The 22,463-nt window shown below is 40.3% G+C and overlaps 1 protein-coding gene across 1 annotated transcript; it reads left to right on the top strand.

Annotated features, from left to right (window-relative positions):
• Positions 1-94: 94 nt before the first annotated feature.
• On the top strand, positions 95-21,643 carry LOC129822215 (vitamin K epoxide reductase complex subunit 1-like protein 1). Its single transcript, XM_055880304.1, has 3 exons — positions 95-354; positions 10,888-10,997; positions 18,134-21,643. Exons 1-3 carry the CDS (start codon positions 164-166, stop codon positions 18,358-18,360), a joined length of 528 nt encoding a protein of 175 aa, XP_055736279.1. The 5' UTR covers positions 95-163; the 3' UTR covers positions 18,361-21,643.
• Positions 21,644-22,463: the final 820 nt, after the last annotated feature.

Genomic DNA, 22,463 nt, shown 5'->3' with positions numbered 1-22,463 from the left:
TGCCACATCGAATCAGCAAGTCGGACATTTTCGAGTTTTCTAGTTCCGACTACTATTGGAATGCAGCATCAATACCGACTGCCCTGGTCGTGTGGCACGTTTTCCACGTCGCAGTTCTCGTCATCGGTTGCGTTGCGTGTACGACTCGAGCGAGGCCGGAAAGATGGCCGCGCCCGTCCTGAGAGTGTCCACCCCTCGATGGGAAAGAATAGCCAGGCTCCTTGTTTGCTTATTGGGCATATTGTTGTCTTTATACGCCTATCATGTGGAAACGGAAAAGGCCAGAGACTCGAATTATCGGGCCATGTGCGACGTGAGCAATTCTATCAGCTGTTCAAAAGTCTTCACCTCCAGGTAATTTTAATTCAACAGCGGCGCCGAGTACTAGCAGCGCTCTGGATGACACTGAGCGTTTTTTTTTTACCATCATTGTGCGAAACTGTCAATGTTTTAGCATGCGCTGTTCTTTAGTACATTAAACATGTCAACTCTGTTGATAATAAACGTAGCCTGTTTAGTGTGTAGAAGTTATCGTAGCCACATTGCTAACATTACGGTAAGTTACTTAGCTATTCACCAGGCAACAACTAAGTTAGCTACTAGCTGGCTGTTAGATACTATGAAATTGTGTATTTTAATTTGCATGGATGCACACTATTGTTCTCCAACCTTAACACTGATATTTAGTTTTAATTAGATTGCTAAATTAGCTAGTTAGCGAATGGGGCGCCACCCTTATTGAGTTAACATTGGCTAGCTAGCTCGACGAGAGGCGTAGCCATTCAGCCAGTTTTGTGTAGTATTTTCTTAGTAATGTGAATCAGCTGTCTACTTTACACATGAAATACATTGGAGATTACCTCAAACAAGTTTACCAAGATCTTAAACTGATATCATTTTAATAAGTCTCACTACAATTTTAGAAACTATGCTGCATTTGTATAATTCCATAGCGATCTCAAATATGGGCCTGGCATTTCTGCCCTCGATGCGATTAGTTGGATTGTGGGCTGTAATGTGTCAATGACAAGATAAACAACATAATCCTTAGATTGGGAAATACAGAATTGTATATTAACAAAGCTGAATTCACATAAGGGCATCTGTTGTCTGAAACTGTTGAATAGTCTGTTGAATTAAACTAGAGTCCTAAAGTGAAACAGTGTCATTAGAGTTTAGCTTATGATTGTTGGTCACACATAGTTCATGTGCCCAAGTGATCTTAGGTAATTTATTTGTGAGTAGCTATCTGGGTTGTAGGACATACACACTCCTGTTTGGTGTACAAATGCTGACATCCAAGCAATGTCAGGTCTCCGGGGGAAATGCAAGCAATAGTTTTCAGACATGATGCACAAGTCATGAGAACAACACTGCTGAGACATTCAGTTGAACAACCACAATCTGCCTGCCAAACGCCACCATGAGCAGCCTTGAATAACACCGAAGCAAATAACCAACCTGCCCTGTGAAGTGTAATTGTGTAGGACTACAGTATTTTGTCTCAACAAGGGGAGTTTTTTTATGGTAGAGCGTAGTGACTTGATGCTCTTTGTCTGTGTGGCATGTCTGTGAACTGTATACAGGAACCCTATAGGGAAGTAGACCTAACTGCTAGGAAGTACACTTTAACTTGAAATGAAAACGACTTTCTGACAAAATTAGAAATGTGTAATATCTGAAAATGTAGCTAGCTAGACTCACTTACTCGTATACATGGATGGACGCTTCTCCCTTTTTGTCACGGATGCCATGGTTGCCCTTAGTTTGAACATGTAATCTGGAGCCTTCCGTGTGTTCTCTTTTCGACTCAGTCTTCATATTTGCAATCAAACGCCAGAATTTTCTCCATCTCCTTAGCTATCATACTCTAATTCCACCGGGCATTCCACTGATTTCAAAACTTGGTCCTCCAGAAAGTGGAGAGCGCCACTTAAGCAATTATTATACGTGATATCTTTCAAAACAGCCATGTTAGAAAGGATTACCTACACATACTAACCAGCTCATATTATAGACAGAAGCGTGCTACGTGGCAGACCAATCTGAACTCATCTCTCGGCATGTCCAGCCCACTCATTATCTCAGCCAATCATGGCTAGCGGGAAGGTTGCGGACTTTTTCCATGGCTAAACCAACTAGGCTCGTTATTTAACAATTGTATTTGTATTTACAGATGGCATACAGTTTGTTATTAAGGCACATGAAATTTTACATGTTCCAGAAAGCATTTCTGCCCCAAAAAACAATTTGATTTAAAAAATGTAAAAAAAAAAGAAGTTCAAATGGCGCTCCTGTTAAGTAGTGACACGCAACATACACCTAGTTTTCTGAAACGAGTCACATATAGCCCAGGCATACCTGATATGGACCATGTAATTAGCAATAATCATTATCACCTTTAGCCCAGCTGATGCAGCAAAGTACAAATAAATAGGCTGAAGCATGGGGTTTCCTTTCTGCATTTACCCTATTAGGCTAATCATTAGCCAGATCTCAAATCTGCATTTAACTAGTTTTTAACTAGTTATTATCATAGATTAATTTTATGTCCCAAAAAACTTGCATAAACACTGAATATAATGTAGGCCTACCTGTTAGGGTAACTTGGTAACTCGCCACCCGGGGTGAAAAGCCCCCTGCCTGTACTTCTCACAGAAACCACTTCATGTAACAATTTTCCCCCCAACACTTTTCCTGGTTTCCACTACTCTTACTCAACAAAAAATATCTGTCTCATCACAATTTGAGTAGTTCTAAATACATTATTTCGAGGTAGAGAGGCATTGTACCCCAGTCAGCCTAAAATTGACCGATGTTACATTTAGCCTGACTCTCCCCTGTGCACTCACTGCCAGTTGCAGAGCGGTAATGTGCTTAACCATGCTTCTGCTAAAAACCCTGGGTTTAAAATGGTGCAGTTCACACATATTTAGGAGTTGAGAAATAAAGTAGGAATGGAAAGCTGTGACTCCACTCTTTTTAAAAAAAGCCATTAACTGGAGGTCGACCGATAATTAAATCAGCCATGCTGATTAAAGAGTCGATTTCAAGTTTTCATAACAGTCGGTAATCGTCATTTTTGGATGCCGATTATGGCCTATCACGTTGCAATCCACGAGGAGACTGCGTGGCAGGCTTGACCACCTCTTACATGAGTGCAGCAAGGAGCCAAGGTAAGTTGCTAGCTAGCATTAAACTTATCTTATAAAAATATAAAAAAATCTTAACATTGTCACTAGTTAACTACACATGGTTGATGATATTACTAGTATAACTAGCTTGTCCTGCGTTGCATATAATAATTGCGGTGCCTGTTAATTTAACATCGAATCACAGCCTACTTCGCCAAACGGGTGATGATTTAGCAAAAGCGCATTTGGGTCAGGGTATATGCAGACCATTTCTTCCTATCAAAGACTAATTTGCCAGAATCTTTATTAATTATCACATAACATTGAAGGTTGTGCAATGTAACAGCAATATTTAGACTTAAGGTTGCCACCCGTTCGATAAAATATGAAACAGTTCCGTATTTCACTGAAAGAATAAAGGTTTTGTTTTCGAAATGATAGTTCCCGGATTTGACCATATTAATGACCAAAGGCTCGTATTTCTGTGTTTGTTATATTATAATTAAGTCTATGATTTGATCGAGCAGTCTGACTGAGCGGTGGTAGGCAGCACCAGGCTCGTAAGCATTCATTCAAACCGCACTTTCCTGCATTTGCCAGCAGCTCTTCGCAATGCTTGAAGCACAGCGCTGTTTGTCTTCAAGCCTATCAACTCCCGAGATTAGGCTGGCAATACTATAGTGCCTATAAGAACATCCAATAGTCAAAGGTATATGAAATACAAATAGTGTAGAGAGAAATAGTCCTATAATAACTACAACCTAAAACTTCTTACCTGGGAATATTGATTGAGAAGAGTCAGGCTTCTTCTCAAAATAATTTTTGGGTAGGCCTAGTCCAAAAAAGTATATTTCGTACACGTGGACTAGCCTATATGATCTGTTCCGTTTGAGATGGCGAATGTGAGGACTGGAGGTCAACTTTGATAGCTTGCTACTACTATAATTGATTTGAATAAAACAGTATGTTTCTTGTCTATGATGTAGTAATCAGAGTTATTGACCTCACTATAAGCCAGATTCAAGTAACTTGGTGCTAAAACTTGAAGCTGCAGCACAGTCAATCTGAAATGGATAGCTCATAGTGCTGAATGTAGGCAAATTCGAGTAGGCATAATTAATTTCAACAGTCATAATTTTAGTTTTGACTAAACTAACAACCAGGGGGCTTTATGTTGGAGCCTATTTCTTCTTAAGAAATAAAAGGTACGTCTACCTTTTTGATAGACGAAATTAGGCTATAGGCTGCTATCCATAGATTCCTCCACCCACCATGCAGTATTAAAATAGCCTACCTCTGTGTCAGTGAAGAGCTATTAAGTTAAAACCAGGACTCAAATTGAGAGGGTATGCCATAGGAATACCTTATATTAAAGAAAATGTCAAAAAGAATTCGTTCAGCTTTCACAATCAATTATCTCTCGGTGGTACACGATGCTAGGCTAACCTCAAGGCCTACGCCTTTTAGCTTAAGATTTTGAAGAAAATATAACGAATCCAATTATTTGAAGTGATCTATAACAATGCTTTATGCTAGAAACAAGTTGTGAAATACATGGGAAAGAGGTGACTCCAATGCATATGGTATCTTTGTTTTGTTTCTTTGACTTTGAGGCTGAGCTACAACCTATAGCTTGGGAAGTAATCTAATTATGTCACTATCAATTGATTAAGCTATTCACTTTCTTTACAATAGAAAATGTTTCAACCAAGACAGCTTTTAGGGAAACACTTGTGACTTTCTCTCGTTGGGTTAAGCCACTGGAGAAGAGTAGGCAGAAGTTAAAGCTTACATTTTTCTGAGTTGGTAGGCCTACTATTAGGCTAATCATTAGCCAGATCTCAAATGTGATCTTTTAACTAGTTATTATCATAGATTAATTTTATGTCCCAAAAAACAGTTAATTCTGTCTGGGTTGAAAAGGTAGTCTTAACCTTTGAAAATCCCATTCTCAGATTCATAATGATGCCTTAGATTTCATTATTTGCAAACAGGGACAGTTTTGTTGCAAACAAGACACATTGATTTGGTATTTGAGAAATATGATAAGATTAATATATAGGCCCATCTCTGTACATGCTTAGCCTTTAATTTCGGTGGTATTAAAACATATTATACTAAGGTCTCCAGTCATGTAAAATACCTTAGAACTGCTTGACATAAAAAACAGATTTTTTTTTCTTGGACCCGCAAATACTATGCTAGATTCATGCAATGCTTTTACTAGAAAGATATTTCCACCCCTACTCTTGTCCACGGTGGTCTGCTGACCCACAACCTCGCAGCCATGTGCGCTATCAATTTCTGCATTACCATGTAATCAAATAAAATGTATTGGTCACATACACATTTAGCAGATGTTATTGCGGGTGTAGCGCGGCTTTACTTTCATTAATTTGAAGACTGTTATTTATCTAATCAATGAACTATGTTTTGTTACCCGGTTAAACAATTATGTAACATGTAACAATTAACTCATTGGGATCTGGGGCATCATGAGAGCGGTTCTTTAAAAGAGTTACCATCTCCCAAATTAAACTCTTAAGGTCTTTACCTATCACATCCATAAACAGTCAGTTTATCAATCACAACCTTTTATCATATCGTTCTGAACAGTCATAACCTTGCTTCTGCAAAAACCCAAGCCGTACTTATGATTCAGTACTACACAAATTGGTTTAATTATTTATTTACTAGCTAACTAAATGGTAGCACAGGATAAACATGCATACTTAATCCATTAGAAACAGGTCCCTAGCGGACTGACAACAATATGGCTGCTTGTTCCAAAAGACATGGAGAGGGCGAGAGGGACAGACACTTAACGTTGGAACATTTTGAAATTACTCTCACTTATACTTTGCACACGAACCGCCGCCCGCTTGGAGTAAGAAGTCATGAATGTATTTATGTGGAAAAGCCTTGGTTCGCCATGTATCTCTCTGAAACGAGCTGCCTTGGAAATGGGATTGGTTGGGCCTTTATCGTGGCATGCTTGTAAGGCTCTGATTGTCCAAAAGGATCCCAACCTATCTTCTACTGTTTTTCTCTGCAGTCGTCCAGTATCCGGTGAGTTGTCGTATAGTCCTGAACAGAACTAAACATTTATTCTCCTTCCATTTGCTCTGGAAGATGCTGCTTTGAAAATAGGCTAGTCAGTCGTGTTGATGGATCCCAGTGGGGTAATGAGAGTAGCATACTACAGTGGATTGAGCCAAGTAGTAGAATGGTCCCACTTCAATTCGATTTTTACTTAGGATAGCTAATCAGCCTTACCAGTGATTGTCCGGGAGGTGACTTTATCTTTTCTACCTTATGTTGAGATTGAGTTCAAACCACTTTAAACGTGAGCTGTAGCTCAACGTCTCTGGTATGATATGTTCATTCTTAACCCATCATTTTATACAGTTCATTCAAAAGGGGGGGATCCGTCAGGCTGACACGCTCTCTGACCTCACTCTAGGGTGTGCCTTGTCAAAATAAATGGCTCCTAAAATCATGTCCCTAAACAAAAACATAATTTTTCATGCACAATGCATCGGCTGGACACCACACACATAGTTGATAAACTTTCCAAGTTACAGTATTTCCTTTTATGACATTTTTAATGACATCACAAAATAACACCCAAAACGTCACCAGTGTTCTCCAGATCGCCCCTGACCATTCCCCACGTCCTATGTTAGCAATATTGTTCCAGTATTCACTTTAGAACGTGTTAGTTTCGTCAGGAAAAGGTCTGTTGAAACAAAAGCACATTCCTGAGGTGAATTTGGAGAGGGATTTGCTGAATGTTCTCTCCTTGATTTACAACTGGGTGTGAGCTGTCAACCTCCACCAGTTTTCTTCTCCCCCCTCTGCGGGTGAGAATGGGTCTGGTTGAAGTTATTTATTACAAAGCTGATCTGACCTATTTGGATCCTCACAGGACAGTCCTGACAAGCGAAATGCTTGTGTTCCTAGCTCCAACAGTGCAGTAATATTGAACAATACACACATCTAAAAGTAAAATAATGGAATTAAGTAATGTATAAATATTAGGACGAACAAAGTCGGAGTGGCATTGAAAAGAATACAGTATATATGTATGAAATGAGTAAAGCAGTATGTCAACATTATAGTAACTAGTGTTCCATTATTAAAGTGACCAGTGATTCCATGTCTAGGTACAGTTGAAGTCGGAAGTTTACATACACCTTAGCCAAATACATTTCAACACAGTTTTTCACAATTCCTGACATTTAATTCTAGTAAAGACATTCCCTGTCTTAGGTTAGTTAGGTTCACCACTTTATTTTAAGAATATGAAATGTCAGAATAATGTTAGTCATTGATTTATTTCATCACATTACCAGTGGGTCAGAAGTTTACTTACACTCAATTGGTATTTGGTAGCATTGCCTTTAAGTTGTTTAACTTGGGTCAAATGTTTCGGGTAACCTTCCACAAGCTTCCCACAATAAGTTGGGTGAAATTTGGCCCATTCCTCCTGACAGAGCTGGTGTAACGGAGTCAGTTTTGTAGGCCAAATTGAGGTCAGGGCTTTGTAATGGCCACTCCAATACCTTGACTTTGTTGTCCTTAAGCCATTTTGCCACAACTTTGGAAGTATGCTTGGGGTCATTGTCCATTTGGAAGACCCATTTGCGACCAAGCTTTAACTTCCTGACGGATGTCTTGAGATGTTGCTTCAATATATCCACATCATTTTCCTACCTTATGATGCCATCATTTGTGTGACGTGCACCAGTCCCCTTTGCAGCAAAGCACCCCCACAACATGATGCTGCCACCCCTGTGCTTCACGATTGGAATGGTGTTTTTCGGCTTGCAAGCCTCCCCCTTTTTCCTCCAAACATAACGATGGTCATTATGGCCAAACTGTTCTATTTTTGTTTCATCAGGCCACAGGACATTTCTCCAAAAAGTACAATCTTTGTCCCCATGTGCAGTTGCAAACCATAGTCTGGCTTTTTCTATGGTGGTTTTGGAGCAGTGGCTTCTTCCTTGCTGAGCGGCCTTTCAGGTTATGTCGATATAGGACTTGTTTTACTGTGGATATAAATACTTTTGTACCTGTTTCCTCCAGCATCTTTTCACACCAAAGTATGTTCATCTCTAGGAGACAGAAAGTATCTTCTTCCTGAGCGGTATGACGGCTGCCTGGTCCCAAGGTGTTTATACTTTATACTGTGCTATTGTTTGTACAGTTGAACGTGATACCTTCAGGCGTTTGGAAATTGCTCCCAAGGATGAACCAGATTTGTGGAGGTCTACAGTTTTTTTGGGCTGATTTCTTTTCATTTTCCCATGACGTCAAGCAAAGAGCCACTGAGTTTGAAAGTAAATACATCCATACGTACACATCCAATTGACTAAAATGATGTCAATTAGCATTTTCTGGAATTTTCCAAGCTTTTTAAAGGCACAGTCAACTTAGTGTATGTAAACTTCTGACCCACTGGAATTGTGATACAGTGAATTATAAGGGAAATAATCTGTCTGTAAACAATTGTTGGAAAAATTACTTGTCATGCACAAAGTAGATGTCCTAACCGACTTGCCGAAACTATAGTTTGTTAACCAGAAATTTGTGTAGTGGTTGAAAAACGAGTTTTATTGACTCCAACCTAAGTGTATGTAAACTTCCGACTTCAACTGTATAATTTTTTTCTGCCCAATTTTGTGATATCCAATTGGTAGTTAGTCTTGTCTCATCGCTGCAACTCTCGTACGGACTCGGGAGTGGCGAAGGTCGGGAGCTGTGCTTCCTCCGAAACACGACCCGGCCAAGCCACACAGCTTCTTGACACAATGTCCGCTTAACCCGGAAGCCAGCCGCACCAATTTGTCAGAGGAAACACCGTACACCTGGCAACCTTAGCATGCATGCGCCTGGCACGCCACAGGATTCGCTAGAGCGCGATGGGACTTGAACATCCCGGCCGGCCAAACCCTCCCCTAACCCGGACGATGCTGGGCCAATTGTGCGCTGCCCCATGGGTCTACTGGTCACAGCTGGCTGTGACAGAGCCTGGACTGGAACCAGGATCTCTAGTGGCACAGCTAGCACTGCGATGCAGTTAGACCACTGCGCCACTGGGGATGATGTGGGTGAATAATTTCAGATCGTCAGTGACTTGGACGTCGAGGAACTTGACGCTTTCCACCTTCTCCACTGCAGTCCTGTCAATGTAGATAGGTTCATGCTCCCTCTGCTTTTTCCTGAAGTCCTCGATCAGCTCCTTCATTTTGTTGACGTTGAGAGGTTATTTTCCTGTCATCACTCCACCAGGGCCCTCACCACCTCCCTGTAGGCTGTCGCGTCATTGTTGGTAATCAGGTCTACTATGGATGTATGTTCTGCAAATGCTTACAGTACGAAGAACAGTTTATAAAACTGCATATCTTATTCTCTGGTAAACAGTAGGCATGTTATCTGCTATCCACTTCGTTTACATTTTTATTTTGCTAAAGGGGAAGGTCACTTTTTGCTGAAGGGAGGGCCTTCCATTTTAATTTCTGAGGTCAGATTTTCTCCAGGTGACTCTTATTATAAATAACGTATACTCCCTGTCCCTTAAAGGGGCAGCTGAACATTTGTCTCACCTAATGATTGTGGTTGATTGAGCATGGATCACCCCTAAGGACTTTAATTCATAATTATTTTGTTATTTCTTATCAAAACTTTATTCTTTAATCCTTCTCCTAGATTTGTGTGCTTCTACATTTCTAATTAGGAGCACATGTACTCCTTATAGCAGCGTAGTGCCCTGAAGTATAATAAATAAGCCACATCACTTAGCCTTTTGTGGCATGGTAGATTCCTTTGTTGATTCTTGATAAACAGTTCTACAACTGAACAGCTGTTTTTACTATTGTATCTAAAAAGAAAAAGAAATGTTTACCATGTATTTGTTAAGACGCAGTTCATGAAATTCAGCAATATACCCCATTACTTCTTACTAGTAATACATTTCTTGTCTTATCAAAAAATGTGTTTTCTGTAAATATAGCGTAAAACATATTTTGGCTGGTAAATGATCTGAGAGACTAGTAGATGACATAGTGGTGGGTGGGCCAAAAAGTTAATTTCCCTAGCTGGCCAGCATCCCTGTGGTATGCTTGACACCTTTTAGAGTCCATGCCCCGATGAATTGAGGCAAAAGGGGTTGCAACTCAATATTAGGACGGTGTTCCTAATGTTTTGTACACTCTGTAGGTCCTGAATGCATTGCTTAAATTCTGCTGTGAACAATGCAGTGGTGTGATCCTGTGGAGGCAGTGCAAGGAGGGGAGACGACAAACCAGGACCAGTGGTTGTTGCGCCACTCAGGTTTCCAGGGTACTTTGTTATCTTGCTTCTGAGGCCGTACAGTAGGCTCAGTTACGTACAGTTATCTTGCTTCTGAGGCCGTACAGTAGGCTCTTTACTATATTCCGTTTGTTCCCTTTGGTTTGATGAAATTCTGCTTTTACTTTTATGGTTCTAACTTGTAAATGACACTGTTAAGCCTTCCTATTGAGATACTGTATCAACATGGTTATATAATTTAGGATTGTAGACGTCATATCTTTATGATTATAACTTGTAAATTACACCATTTAGGCTATCACCTTATCAGAATCTCACCCAATAATAGTTTGACCTTCTCAGACATTTTCCTTGGTGTACATTGCTATTTGTTCCTGCAATTCATCACAATCACTAACAAATTTCCATTCATTTTTTTCTAATTTCTCTCCCTGTGTAGGTGGGGTCGAGGATTTGGACTGTTGGGCTCAATCTTCGGAATCGACAGTGCAATGAACCAGCCAAACAGTGTCTATGGAATTTTCTTTTATGTCTTTCAACTGTTACTAGGTAAGACTTTCGATTCCACAGCCACCGGCTCTTGCTATTCAAAGTATGGAGAGAATTTAGGTGACAAGCCTCCTTGAATAGTCGCTTTGGGCTATTTGTGCTGACACACCACTCTGTCAGGCCCTCACTCCCTCTTTACATTATTTGACTGCACCCTGGCTCAGATAAGTCCTGAGTCAGGACTGTGGAGTATATTAAAGGTAGCGTTGTCACGATACCAGAATTTTTACTTCAATGCCAGGTTTAGTATCACGATACTCCATATCATCAAGATACTTTTTACCGCAGCAAAAAAAGCATATTAGCCAGTCACAGAATGGCACTTGATCTAGACAGAGACAATCAGCTAATGCTAAATCTCTAAATAAACTGGGTAAATCAAGATGTAGCCTAGGCCAGTGGTCACTAACCTCTTTTTAAAATGTTTTTTTTACCACTCAGATTAAAAAATAAAATACTTACAAAATGTAAGCATATACAACATTAACCTAATACACGTTTTGTAGGAATTAGGTTTGTGCAGTAGGCCTAATATCACATTCGCGTATTGGCATGGTCTGCCAATATTGTTCTTCTCAGACCAGGTATTCCCAAACCAGGGGTACGCGCAATGCCGCCGGAGGTACACCAAAAAGTAATTCATTATTTTATTTTATTTAAGTAAAAAATTTCTTCCCATTTTTCAACGGTCCATTTATATTTTCCAACGGGGCTATACATTTGGGTGAGGTTTTTTTCTTGCCTGAGTATCCTTCTTTCACTGCCAAAAATAAAATGTAAACTATCTAGTGTTGAGCAAAATAACAACACAATGTCAAATACAGGTAGTCTAGTCAAATAATTAACATCCAATCACAATAACCGTTACTCTCTTGTGGGAATTCCACTAACATTCCGTATGTAGCCAAACGTAGGTGCTGCTCATTCCGTTTGCTCGAAAATGGATAAAAGGTAAAAAAAAACTAAGGCCCATAGACACATACCAGCAGCACTGCACCTGTCGACGACACAAGTTGTTCTGCTTCCACGAGCAGATCCAATGCTAGCGTCAGTAATTCTACATTTGTTGTCAGCCCAGCTAGCATGGACACTGAGTCTGATGATGCAGCCGAAGAGCTACTGCCCCCTTACCCGGGAAAGCACCAAACAGGGACGTTGGACCATCGAAGAGGAGCAAATATGATGAGAACTACATTGATTTGTGCTTCACTTATATTGGGAGTAGTGCCTTTCCTCAGCCACAGTGTGTTATATGTGCATAAGTACTATCTCACAACTCGATGAAACCTTCACTATTGCGCAGACATTTAGAAACAAAACATGCCAATTTGAAAAATAAGCGAGAATTAAGACTACTTTCGAGTAGTAAGACGTGTATAAAAGCAACAGATACCATTAATAAGAAGGGGCTAGAAGCGTCTTATATGGTGAGCTACCGAGTGGCTAGGATTGGCAAGCCCCATACTATTGTGGAGGACTTCATTCTTCCTGCTGCCACGGATATGGCTGGGACAATGCTGGGGGAAAAGGCCCCAAAAAACTACACAGACAATGCCTTCATCAAACAACACTGTTTCACGATGCATCAGTGACATGGCAGGAGATGTTTTGAAACAATTTCTGCTTCGCATACAAGCCAGTGAATTATATGCATTACAGCTGGATGAGTCAACAGACGTGGCGGGCCTGGCATATCTCCTGGTATATGTCCGTTACATTTATGGGGGGTCAATTATGGAAGACAGCCTCTTCTGCAAACCACTGGAAACCAGGACAACAGGAGAGGATATTTTTAAAGTACTGGACAGCTTTGTGACATCAAATGGACTTTGTTGATCAAGATGTGTTGGTATCTGTACTGATGGTGCAAAAGCCATGACAGGGAGACATAGTGGAGTGGTAACGTGCATGCAAGCAGTTGCTCCCGACACCACTTGGGTACACTGCAGCATCCACCAAGAGGCTCTTGTTGCCAAGGGAATGCCTGACTGCTTGAAAGACGTTTTGGACACTACAGTGAAAATGTTTAACTTTGTTAAAGCAAGGCCCCTGAACTCTCGTGTTTTTTCTGCACTTTGCAATGACATGGGCACCATGTAATGTAATGCTTTTACAACATACGTGTGCTGGTTATCAAGGGGCAAAGTATTGACACGTTTATTTTTAATTGAGATGAGCTTAAAGTTATTTTTACTGACCATAATTTTCACTTGTCTGACCGCTTGCATGATGAGTTTCTCACACAACTGGCCTATCTGGTTGATGTTTTTTCTCGCCTGAATGATCTGAATCTAGGATTACAGGGACTCTCCGCAACTATATTCAATGTGCGGGACAAAATTGAGGCTATGATTAAGAAGTTGGAGCTCTTCTCTGACTGCATTAACAAGGACAACACACAGGTCTTTCCATCGTTTGATTTTATGTGCAAATGAACTCAAGCTTACGGACAATGTCAAATGTGATATAGCGAAGCACCGGAGTGAGTTGGTTGCGCAATTACACAGGTACTTTCCCGAAACGGATGACACAAACTAGATTCGTTATCCCTTGCATACCCTGCCTCCAGTCAACTTACTGATATCTGAACAAGAGAGCCTCATCAAAATTGCAACAAGCGGTTCTGTGAAAATGTATTATAATCAAAAGCCACTGACAGATTTCTGAATTGGGCTGCGCTCAGAGTATCCTGCCTTGAGAAATTGCTCTGTTAAGACACTGATGCCCTTTGCAATCACGTACCTATGTGAGAGTGGATTCTCGGCCCTCAGGAACATGAAAATTAAATACAGGCACAGACTGTGTGTGGAAAATGATTTAAGACTGAAACTCTCCAATAAAACCCAACATTGCAGAGTTATGTGCATCCATTCAAGCACACCCTTCTCATTAACCTGTGGTGAGTAATTCACAATTTTCTATGAACAAATAAGGTTTTATATGTAAGATGGTTAAATAAAGCGCAAAATAATTGGTTATTATAATATTATTATTTGTGCCTTGGTCCTATAAGAGCTCTTTGTCACTTCCCACGAGCGGGGTGTGACAATACACTTATGTTTTATAAATGTATACTATAGTGTGTGTGGGGCAGGCTTACAATGATGGCAAAAACATTTGAGAGTTCGCTGACCCTGGTGCTAGAGGGGGTATGCAGCTGTAGGTTGAATGTTTGAAGTGGTATGTGGCTATAAACAGTTTGGGAACCACTGTCTCAGACCGTATTATATTTCAAAACTCGAGCTATGATAACAAAATAGATCAGTTGTATTACTTGCGAGGCACAGCTGAGCATACATGTAAATCATTTGCATTTTTATTTTACTGGACTGATGGCGCCTCCATTTAATGTTCAGTCTCGGGGGAGAGACGGAGAGAGCAGCAAAGGGTCCGTCTCTTACGGGTCCATCTCCCGGCTCTCTCCTTTTCTCCAGCGGATCTGACCAGATAGATGAGACACTGTTCCACCTAATGAGTGAGAAAAAAATAATATTTCTCTATATTAAGGAAGAATGCGGGCACACTCGTTTGCCTAACCAAACTGAAGCATGTGGAAGGCTTTAGATGTGACACAGACAAAAGGGGGAAAGTATATTTGGACGTGAGGGAGAGATGATTAAGTGAATTCATGTTTTTGGGGACAAGCTTTCATGAGGGGACTTGGTCCTCTCAACTAGTATACGATGTGAGAGACATTTTAACAGCAGCACCGAAAGCAACAAATTCAAATACCCAAACGTTTTCAGCCGAATTCGGCCCACGGGAAGCCAGTTGTGGGGAACCCTGCTCTATTATATACCTGAAATGTTGGTGTCCTTAAGGTAGTAGGCCTAGATAAGTGTAATGCTTCTTGCTGAGCCCCTCTAAGGACCCCTTCCCTGTGTGAAGTCATACTATACACTCCCGCCTGACTGTCTGATGTCCTTGTGGCAGGTTGGAGGTTTTGCTGACTCAGTCCTGCTGGTTTAGATCTGTTCCCCTGCTGACTGGCCTAAGGGCTCTGCGGCCTGCTTAACCAACTGGTGATGCCTCAGAACTAGAGGCCCTTCTCTCATACCGATTTACTACACAGGTGGATTTGACTAACAAAACAGTGGTACAGTGGGTGAAACTTACTGTCCAGGCATTGTGGTTAGGTTAGTGAGGATATTAGTTATTTTTTTTAAATTATCATTTAGACACGTAGGTTGAAGGGACCATAGATTAGCTGGTGTCTCAGAATGGTAATTCTCCTAAAAAGAGCTTGAGCAAGAGGGCCTTTTCATCTGTGGCTACTGGACATCATTTCATTTTTTATTCTCATGATCAAGTCAGCTAAGAAGACTTAGGCCAAAAGATATGGCCTAAGGCTTACTGTACATTTGGTTTCTGTTGCCCCATTCTTGCTGCTTTTTTCACACTGTATTTACACAGTTCCCCGTTAACTAAAAACCGGTAGCTTTAACCTTATCCTGTAGCACTCTCGCCCTGTACTCTCGTACAGAATGTGTGAGCACTGTTTGTCCCTTTCCCCTCTAATATAATTTCATCACTATGAATAGAAGCCTGTGCCAGAACCAGAACATGTCTGTTTAGAATGTCCTCTACTCTAGAACACCTGCTCTTCTTCCTCCTTTAACCAGAGGGTCCTGTGTCCTGTCATGCATCTGGCTCGGTGGTTTACTTTCTTAAGCAGACCTGGGTTCAAACACTATTTGAAGTCATCAGAAAGAGAGGAGGACCAAGATAAAATGCCTTTATTTGTATGGCATGTTCAATGGAAACAAAGTTTCAAAACGCCAACGCGTTTCGGGTGCATGGCCTTCGTCAGGGAGTGCAAAGATATGATAATCTTTGATTTGATTAACCCTGATTTTGAAGAGGGAGTGGTTACAGAAATTATTTGTAACACCTAGTAAGCAATACTATCCACATTAAAAAGTGAAATACTGTAGATATGTTATCAGAAATGCATCTCAAGGCTAGAAGCATCAGAAGCCCCAGAAAGGCCGTTCCAACCCTGAATATGACTGGTCAGTGTTAAGAATAGGATAACCATTTATTTTATAGTACACTATTACACAGTTAACATGGACCACAACAGTCTAAACATAGCTGAGGGAAATAGAGCAAAATGTCCACTAGATGACAGCAAAGGGACCTCTCATGACCCTACAGGAAAGGAGAGAAATCCATATCTTAATTTAAACCAGGGTACTTAGTGGCCTGTAGTTTGTAAATCCAAAAACGTTCCCTTTGGTTTAGCTGTTTAAGATGGTCCCCTTTTCTAATTGAGGCCGGAACATGATCAATGCCCATAGCTTGTAGGGAGGCAGGGTTGCAATGGTGTAAGGGCTTGTAGTGCCTTGCCATGGGTTAGTCTTCATTGCCTACCCGTATGGCATACTTGTGTTCAACTAAGCGGTCTTGAAGGTGTCTCTTTGTCCGTCCAATATATAACACCTTGCACTGTGGACATTCCAATCAAATTTTAATTGGTCACATACACATGGTTAGCAGATGTTATTGCAAGTGTAGCGAAATGCTTATACACTTAATGTTTTCTGGGCTAACAATGTAAGAAATAATGCATAAAAAACAAAATACTGCAGTTTCCTAAGGACTAGAAGCGACTCTGCCATCTTTATTGGCGCCATCTTGCCTTCAAGATGGTGCTGATAAATCTGTAACCACATGAGTGGTTTTGCAGTTAAGGAAATGCTTGACTTGATACTCCATTTTAGAAGCTGTCAACAAAATACTTGCATTTAAATGAGCTCCTGGGTTTGTGGTATAGCAAAGTGTTTTGAGAGTCACCAGGAAGATAGCTGTAGACTAATTTGTCATTTAGGGTAGGACATCGCTTATGGCTCTGGTAAGACTTGGCGTAGTGACATATCACTTTAGTGACATATTTTGTAACAAAGTACACTCTCTCTGGTGCATCACGAGGCGCTCCCCTTCGCAACATGTTCTCTCTGTCAAGTTGTCCAGCCCTACTACCTGCATCTTTCAGGACCTGAGCGCCTTAGCCCCGATTCAGGAAGCGATTCTCCAATGCAGCAGATTTGACACTGTAGTCTGTTTCCTGATCGCAAATTCTGTGGATTCTTTCGAATTGGCCTTATGGAATGTTCTCTTTTAGCCTTTTAGGTTGGAAGCTGTCTGCCCTCAGAATGCTATTCCAATCTGTAGGCTTCCAAATGATTGATGTGTACAAACAACCTCTGTCATCTTTACTGATGTCAAGGTCCAAAAAGTGTTAACCTTGCAGTATTCCATAGTTTGATGTTAGGGTTCATGCTGTTAAGGTATTGGTGGAATAAATAAGTTAATCTTCTGAGCCAGACCAGAACTGTGGGAGGCATCTCGGTCTCAGGCCGGGTACTCGAGAAATGGTGCATAGCTGCCAATCCTTGTTCATGTTCAATGGTGGTGTATAGAGACTCCACATCCATGTTGACTAAGTCATTTTCAAAAACTTTCTGGGTTTGATTGAGCTTGCCCGGCTTATTGGACCAAGACAAGTCCTAAAACTGCAAACCCACCCATCTAGCACTGTAGAAGATTTCAAATAGTATTTTGAACCCAGGTCTGGTCTTAAGCGCTCCACTTTCAGTTGAAGGGTGCAGCCAGAGATTTGTGGTGGTCACTCACTAGTGCCAGGTTACAAATGAGGGGCCTAAGGGCACAGAAGCTAATGTGATGGGTCACTGACTGAGTCCAAAATGGCACCGTTTTCCCTATATAGTGCACTACTTTTGACCAGATTCCTATGGGCCCTGTTCAAAATTAGTGCACTATATGGGAAATAGGGTGCCATTAACAGCCAGGTGTCTGATCTCTGTATTTATGTACATCGATGTCAAGCATGAGTAAGCAAATAAATAAGTGTTAAGACTTAAAGCTGACTGGCTCCATACAAAGGCACCAAATGTATTCCCCCCCTGATTCAAGTGTACAAGGTCCAGGCATTTCATGACCACCGTTTTTATCCAAAACGCTTGCTTTTGTCTTTTCCATGTAGTAGTGTTTGTCAAAGTGATTATATTTCTTCACTGCCATCTTTGCACAGCATGTCTTACTGTACTTGTTTGTGCAGTGCACGTCATGTCAGTAGCCTAAGCCCCTGCTCTCTCTCATCTGGTTGGTTACAGGAATCACCGTGAGTGCGATGGCTGCCCTGATCCTCATGACGACGTCTATCCTATCGGTGATGGGCTCGCTCTATCTGGGCTACATCCTCTACTTCGTCCTCAAGGACTTCTGCATCATCTGCATCACCACATATGCACTGAACTTCATTCTCTTTATGCTCAACTACAAGCGACTGGTTTACTTGAATGAGGCCTGGAAGCAGCAGGTGCCAGCCAAACAGGACTAAGATGGGTTGTAAAAGTACAGTAGGCAAGTGAAAAATATAACAAACAAAAAATGATATGTGACCTCTTGAACAGAACATTTTGACTTGCCACCAGGAGACCTTGCTTCCAAAACAATGTTTATTCTGCTGTGTGTTGTAAAAAAGAAACAAGAAGATTACCTTAAAAAAAATTGGGCCAGACATCTCTCAAGTTCATTGTTGCATATGTGATGGAATGATTTTTTTTTAAAGAGGGGGAATAATTTGTTTCTTAAAAAAAATAAAATCTAACTCCTGTGACACAGGTGATGAATAGGGTTATGGGGGTAAAACACATTCAATCCAAGCAAGCAGTAAGGCAGAATGCCAGTCTTCACTGTGGAAGATGGGAGGACAGGACACCCTTCTCCTGAAACAGAAGGACCAGAACATGGAAGAAAACTGGGACTTATAAAAAGGTGTTTACTTGAAATAAATAGGAAGGTCCTGTTCCTGCACACCTGACCGGGTCCGGAAGCTAGCTGAAACATTACTACAACCTGAGCGGAACTGAAAAATGGGTCAGAATACAAAATGCATGGTCATGGTGTGAACAATCATACAGTTCACAGCAGCAGCTATGAATCCATGAGGAGAGTGAAACAGAGAAACAGATGAACAACAAACACCATACAATAGTTTTTTTATGTTTACACTTTACAGCAATTTTGTTTTGTCTTTTGAGAAGGACCACTAATATGAACCATTTGAGATTGTGTGTAATTCAGTCAGATTATTGTGTTTGTTTTCTTTTAGAAATTCTGTAAATAGCTGCTGAGCAGTATTCCAGGCTAGATTGTGATTTAGTGTTAACATAGACTTTAAGTAAAAACTAATAATTTAATCACAAAATGAGGAACAAAAAAGTAACTGAAATCAAGTCGTCATCTGAGTCTGTATGAAGATCTGTTTTGCAGTCAGTCAGTGTGTGACATCTTAAGTTCATACAATCCCAAGCCAGGCATGCTGCTCTAAGTTGTGTGTATCTAATTTAAGTTAAGTGATCACTGATCAGTTTCTTTCATCTCTTTCTCAGTCACACTCACTGAGGTCCCAAGGCATCTGATAAGCCCTTCCTCAGTGTTCAACTATTTACACTGGAAAACAAGGTCCAGGTAGTCCCAGCTGTTTCATTTAGATTTCTTACGTTTGGTGTCTAATGAACATGGCCCTAGTTAATTTCTTCTCTGCCGAGACTACTTACTCTCCATAATGGCACCTTCACTGTCTTGTCTTTATTACGTGTGAAAAGCATTCCTGACACCACACGCTACTGTAGGAGTGGGATCCATTAAGACGTATGTGCCTAAAAGAGATGTGAAGTGAATTGCCTTTATTTTGTTGGGAGGTGGGATATATGTAATGTATCACTACTTTTTTCTCATTCTCACCATTGTTATTATTTTTTTTATTAATAACTATTTAAATGCTATGTTAGTGTCTCACCCCTCCTGTATATTCTAATGGTAATGTAGCACAGGCGGCTAAACAAGCAATGATTGTCTGTCTGCTCAATGGTGGTGATAGTAGTAGTAGGCTGTTTAATTTAAAAAAAAAAAAAAAAAAAAAAGCTCTTAAGGCATTATTGTAGGTTACTGTTGTTGGTTGAGAAATACGGTTCATTGTCTCTCTCTTAATGGTACAACTGCACTGTTTGTGGGGAAGGAAACCACACAGTACTCAGTGTCTTTGCCACTACCTCTCAGTATTGCCCAAGATGTGTGGAACAACCCAAGCCAGTTGGAACGTCCAGAACCAGCGCCAAGGGAAGCAGACTAGATCAGCTTAAAGCCATTCAACCCCAAATAATATTGTACTTGTTTGTGAGGTTGCTTTCCAATGCAACATCCCCTGGCTCACATTGAACAATCTCATTGATAAGGTTTTAGATGTGCACTTATCATAGCTACATGTTATATGGCAGATTGTTACACAAGTTGGTTTATGAGGTACATATTGTTTGCATTGTAACTCACTCACTAGCTCTGCACTTGGTATTTAGCAGTGACAAACTCACTGTCATTGGGAAGAGACATCATTGCATGATGACACTGATCAAGAAATAAGCCTGTGTGCTCACTTCTAAAGCTCCACTCCTGGTTGATTTAAAGTAGTCTGGTTGCACAGTACAGACTTTCCAATGGGTTACTCACTGTGTCTATGTCGGCACTGTCAACCATCAACAAACTACAATAGCAACAATCGTTGCTACAGTAGTTCAGTGCTTTTGGGACATAAACCATGTTACTATGGAATTATTTGGGAGACTTAATAATAGTCCCACAATTCCAGAGAGGTGGGTGTTTGGCTTATGTGTTTGGCTTATTATATCACACAAGTCAAAGTCCCTAAAATAAGCTTACAGGCTGTGTTCCTGACCTGTTAGATAAGGAGTCACATTTGACGTATGTTTTTATGTCAAATTAAAATAATTTATTAATAAAGTCAATAGAAATACAGCTAAATGCATAATACGCCCTCGGCTAATCTTGACCAGTGTCCTGTTCATAAAGTGTTGAGTGAATTCTAAAAGGTCCCAAGATTTAGAACTAAGACGGTCATGTTCGCTGCATCAACAAATGCCATCAAAAGTGCCTTCTGTTGGCTAGTTGGCAAGAGCAAAAGCAGATCTGAGACCAGGCTACTCCATAGACCTTGTGGGTCGAAATGACCCACCAAAAAGCTCCGTCTTGTATTTAAATGTTCTTTTTTTTTTTTTTTCAATTCTCTTAACATTTTTTAAGATGAATGTACTGAAAATATAGTTATCTTTAATTTCTCTGTTATTAGAGATGGACACTTTTGTTTCTGAAAAAAAATATATACATTGTCCGAATTACAATATTGTAAAGTTCTTATTTCTTTCTGACTGTGACTTTGAAATAATTGTTATTTCTCCCCTAATGTTGTATAAATGGACTCTATTAGTAACTACACCCTTTAGCTGTATAGAGTTAACATTATGGGTTATTTTAGTAGAAAAAAAGGATTGGAGGTCTAGCAATCCATGTCATCACATTTCTTTGTGGGAGGAAGACTAGGTTTGCTTTTGTATTTGCCAAATCTTAAGTTGAAAAAAATGCTGTATTTTCTTACATGGAACAAGTGTTACATGAATGGTTGATGAGATGGGTGCAGAGAAACAATCGGATGAAATTCTGTATTTGCTTCCCTTATGAGTAACTGTTGCGGAAGTTGACACGTGTGAACATTTTAATTGTGTCATTGTGTGGAAATGGTCTACCATTAAAACATTCCTTCTGAAGTGAGTTTTCTGTGCCTCTTCCTATGACATCTCACTCTTGAATTAATAATATTTCACTGAAAATATGTAACAAAGTTTAATTGGCAACAGCTATTCAATGTTTTTGCTGTCTCAACATGTACCGTTGGGTGTTGAAAATAACAAATCCATTGGGTTGATAATGTCAAGGTTTCACAGTATAAAGCTGTGGTGGTTATCTCTTCCAGGGAACGGACTTACTGGTAAGGAAGGAACGATATTTAAGAACCTCTACAGTTCAATACTAAGGGCTAGATTCACTCCGGACATTGAAGATCCATGTTATTTAGCTTGATTTATATTTAAACCTAATTTTCGATTGTGCCGACATACAGTACCTAATGAAAGTCTACACACCTCTTTAGGTTTTTTTTGGGGGGGGGGGGGGGTTGATTTAAAATGGTTATACCATGGATCATTTAGCTATTTCATTTAGAATTTTAGGACCCCTGTAAGTATCACTTTTTATTTATTATTACTAAACATTGAATTTGGCCTTATCAATATAGAAACTCACTGAATATGAGTATGAAAGAATGAAGTCTGTCTCCTATATCTGAGAGACATAAGTAGCTCAGAAAAATAAAGAATTTACAGTGGAATGACCCGTATACATTTTAAATGGAAATGCCTTATTCACATCCATTCATTTTTCGACCCACCGTGCTTGATGTTCTTACTCTGGAATTTAGTGTTTGGTTTCACCAGGCATAGTGGATTTGGGTAATGTCATCCAAAAGTTATACTTTTGAATCATCTGTCCATAAAACATTCTTCCAAGAGTCTTGATGATCATCCAGGT

This window comes from Salvelinus fontinalis, chromosome 2, assembly GCF_029448725.1.
Source record: "Salvelinus fontinalis isolate EN_2023a chromosome 2, ASM2944872v1, whole genome shotgun sequence".
NCBI lineage: Eukaryota > Metazoa > Chordata > Actinopteri > Salmoniformes > Salmonidae > Salvelinus > Salvelinus fontinalis.
The sequence above is the reverse complement of the archived record's forward strand: the minus strand, read 5'-3'. Positions and strand labels throughout refer to the sequence as shown.

Bases quoted from the DNA above. Each gene is read 5' to 3' on its own strand.
- LOC129822215 (XM_055880304.1), top strand. From the start codon at position 164: ATGGCCGCGCCCGTCCTGAGAGTGTCCACCCCTCGATGGGAAAGAATA. The intron at 355-10,887 runs GTAATTTTAATT...CTCCCTGTGTAG, and splicing joins TCAAAAGTCTTCACCTCCAG to GTGGGGTCGAGGATTTGGAC. The intron at 10,998-18,133 runs GTAAGACTTTCG...GGTTGGTTACAG, and splicing joins TGTCTTTCAACTGTTACTAG to GAATCACCGTGAGTGCGATG.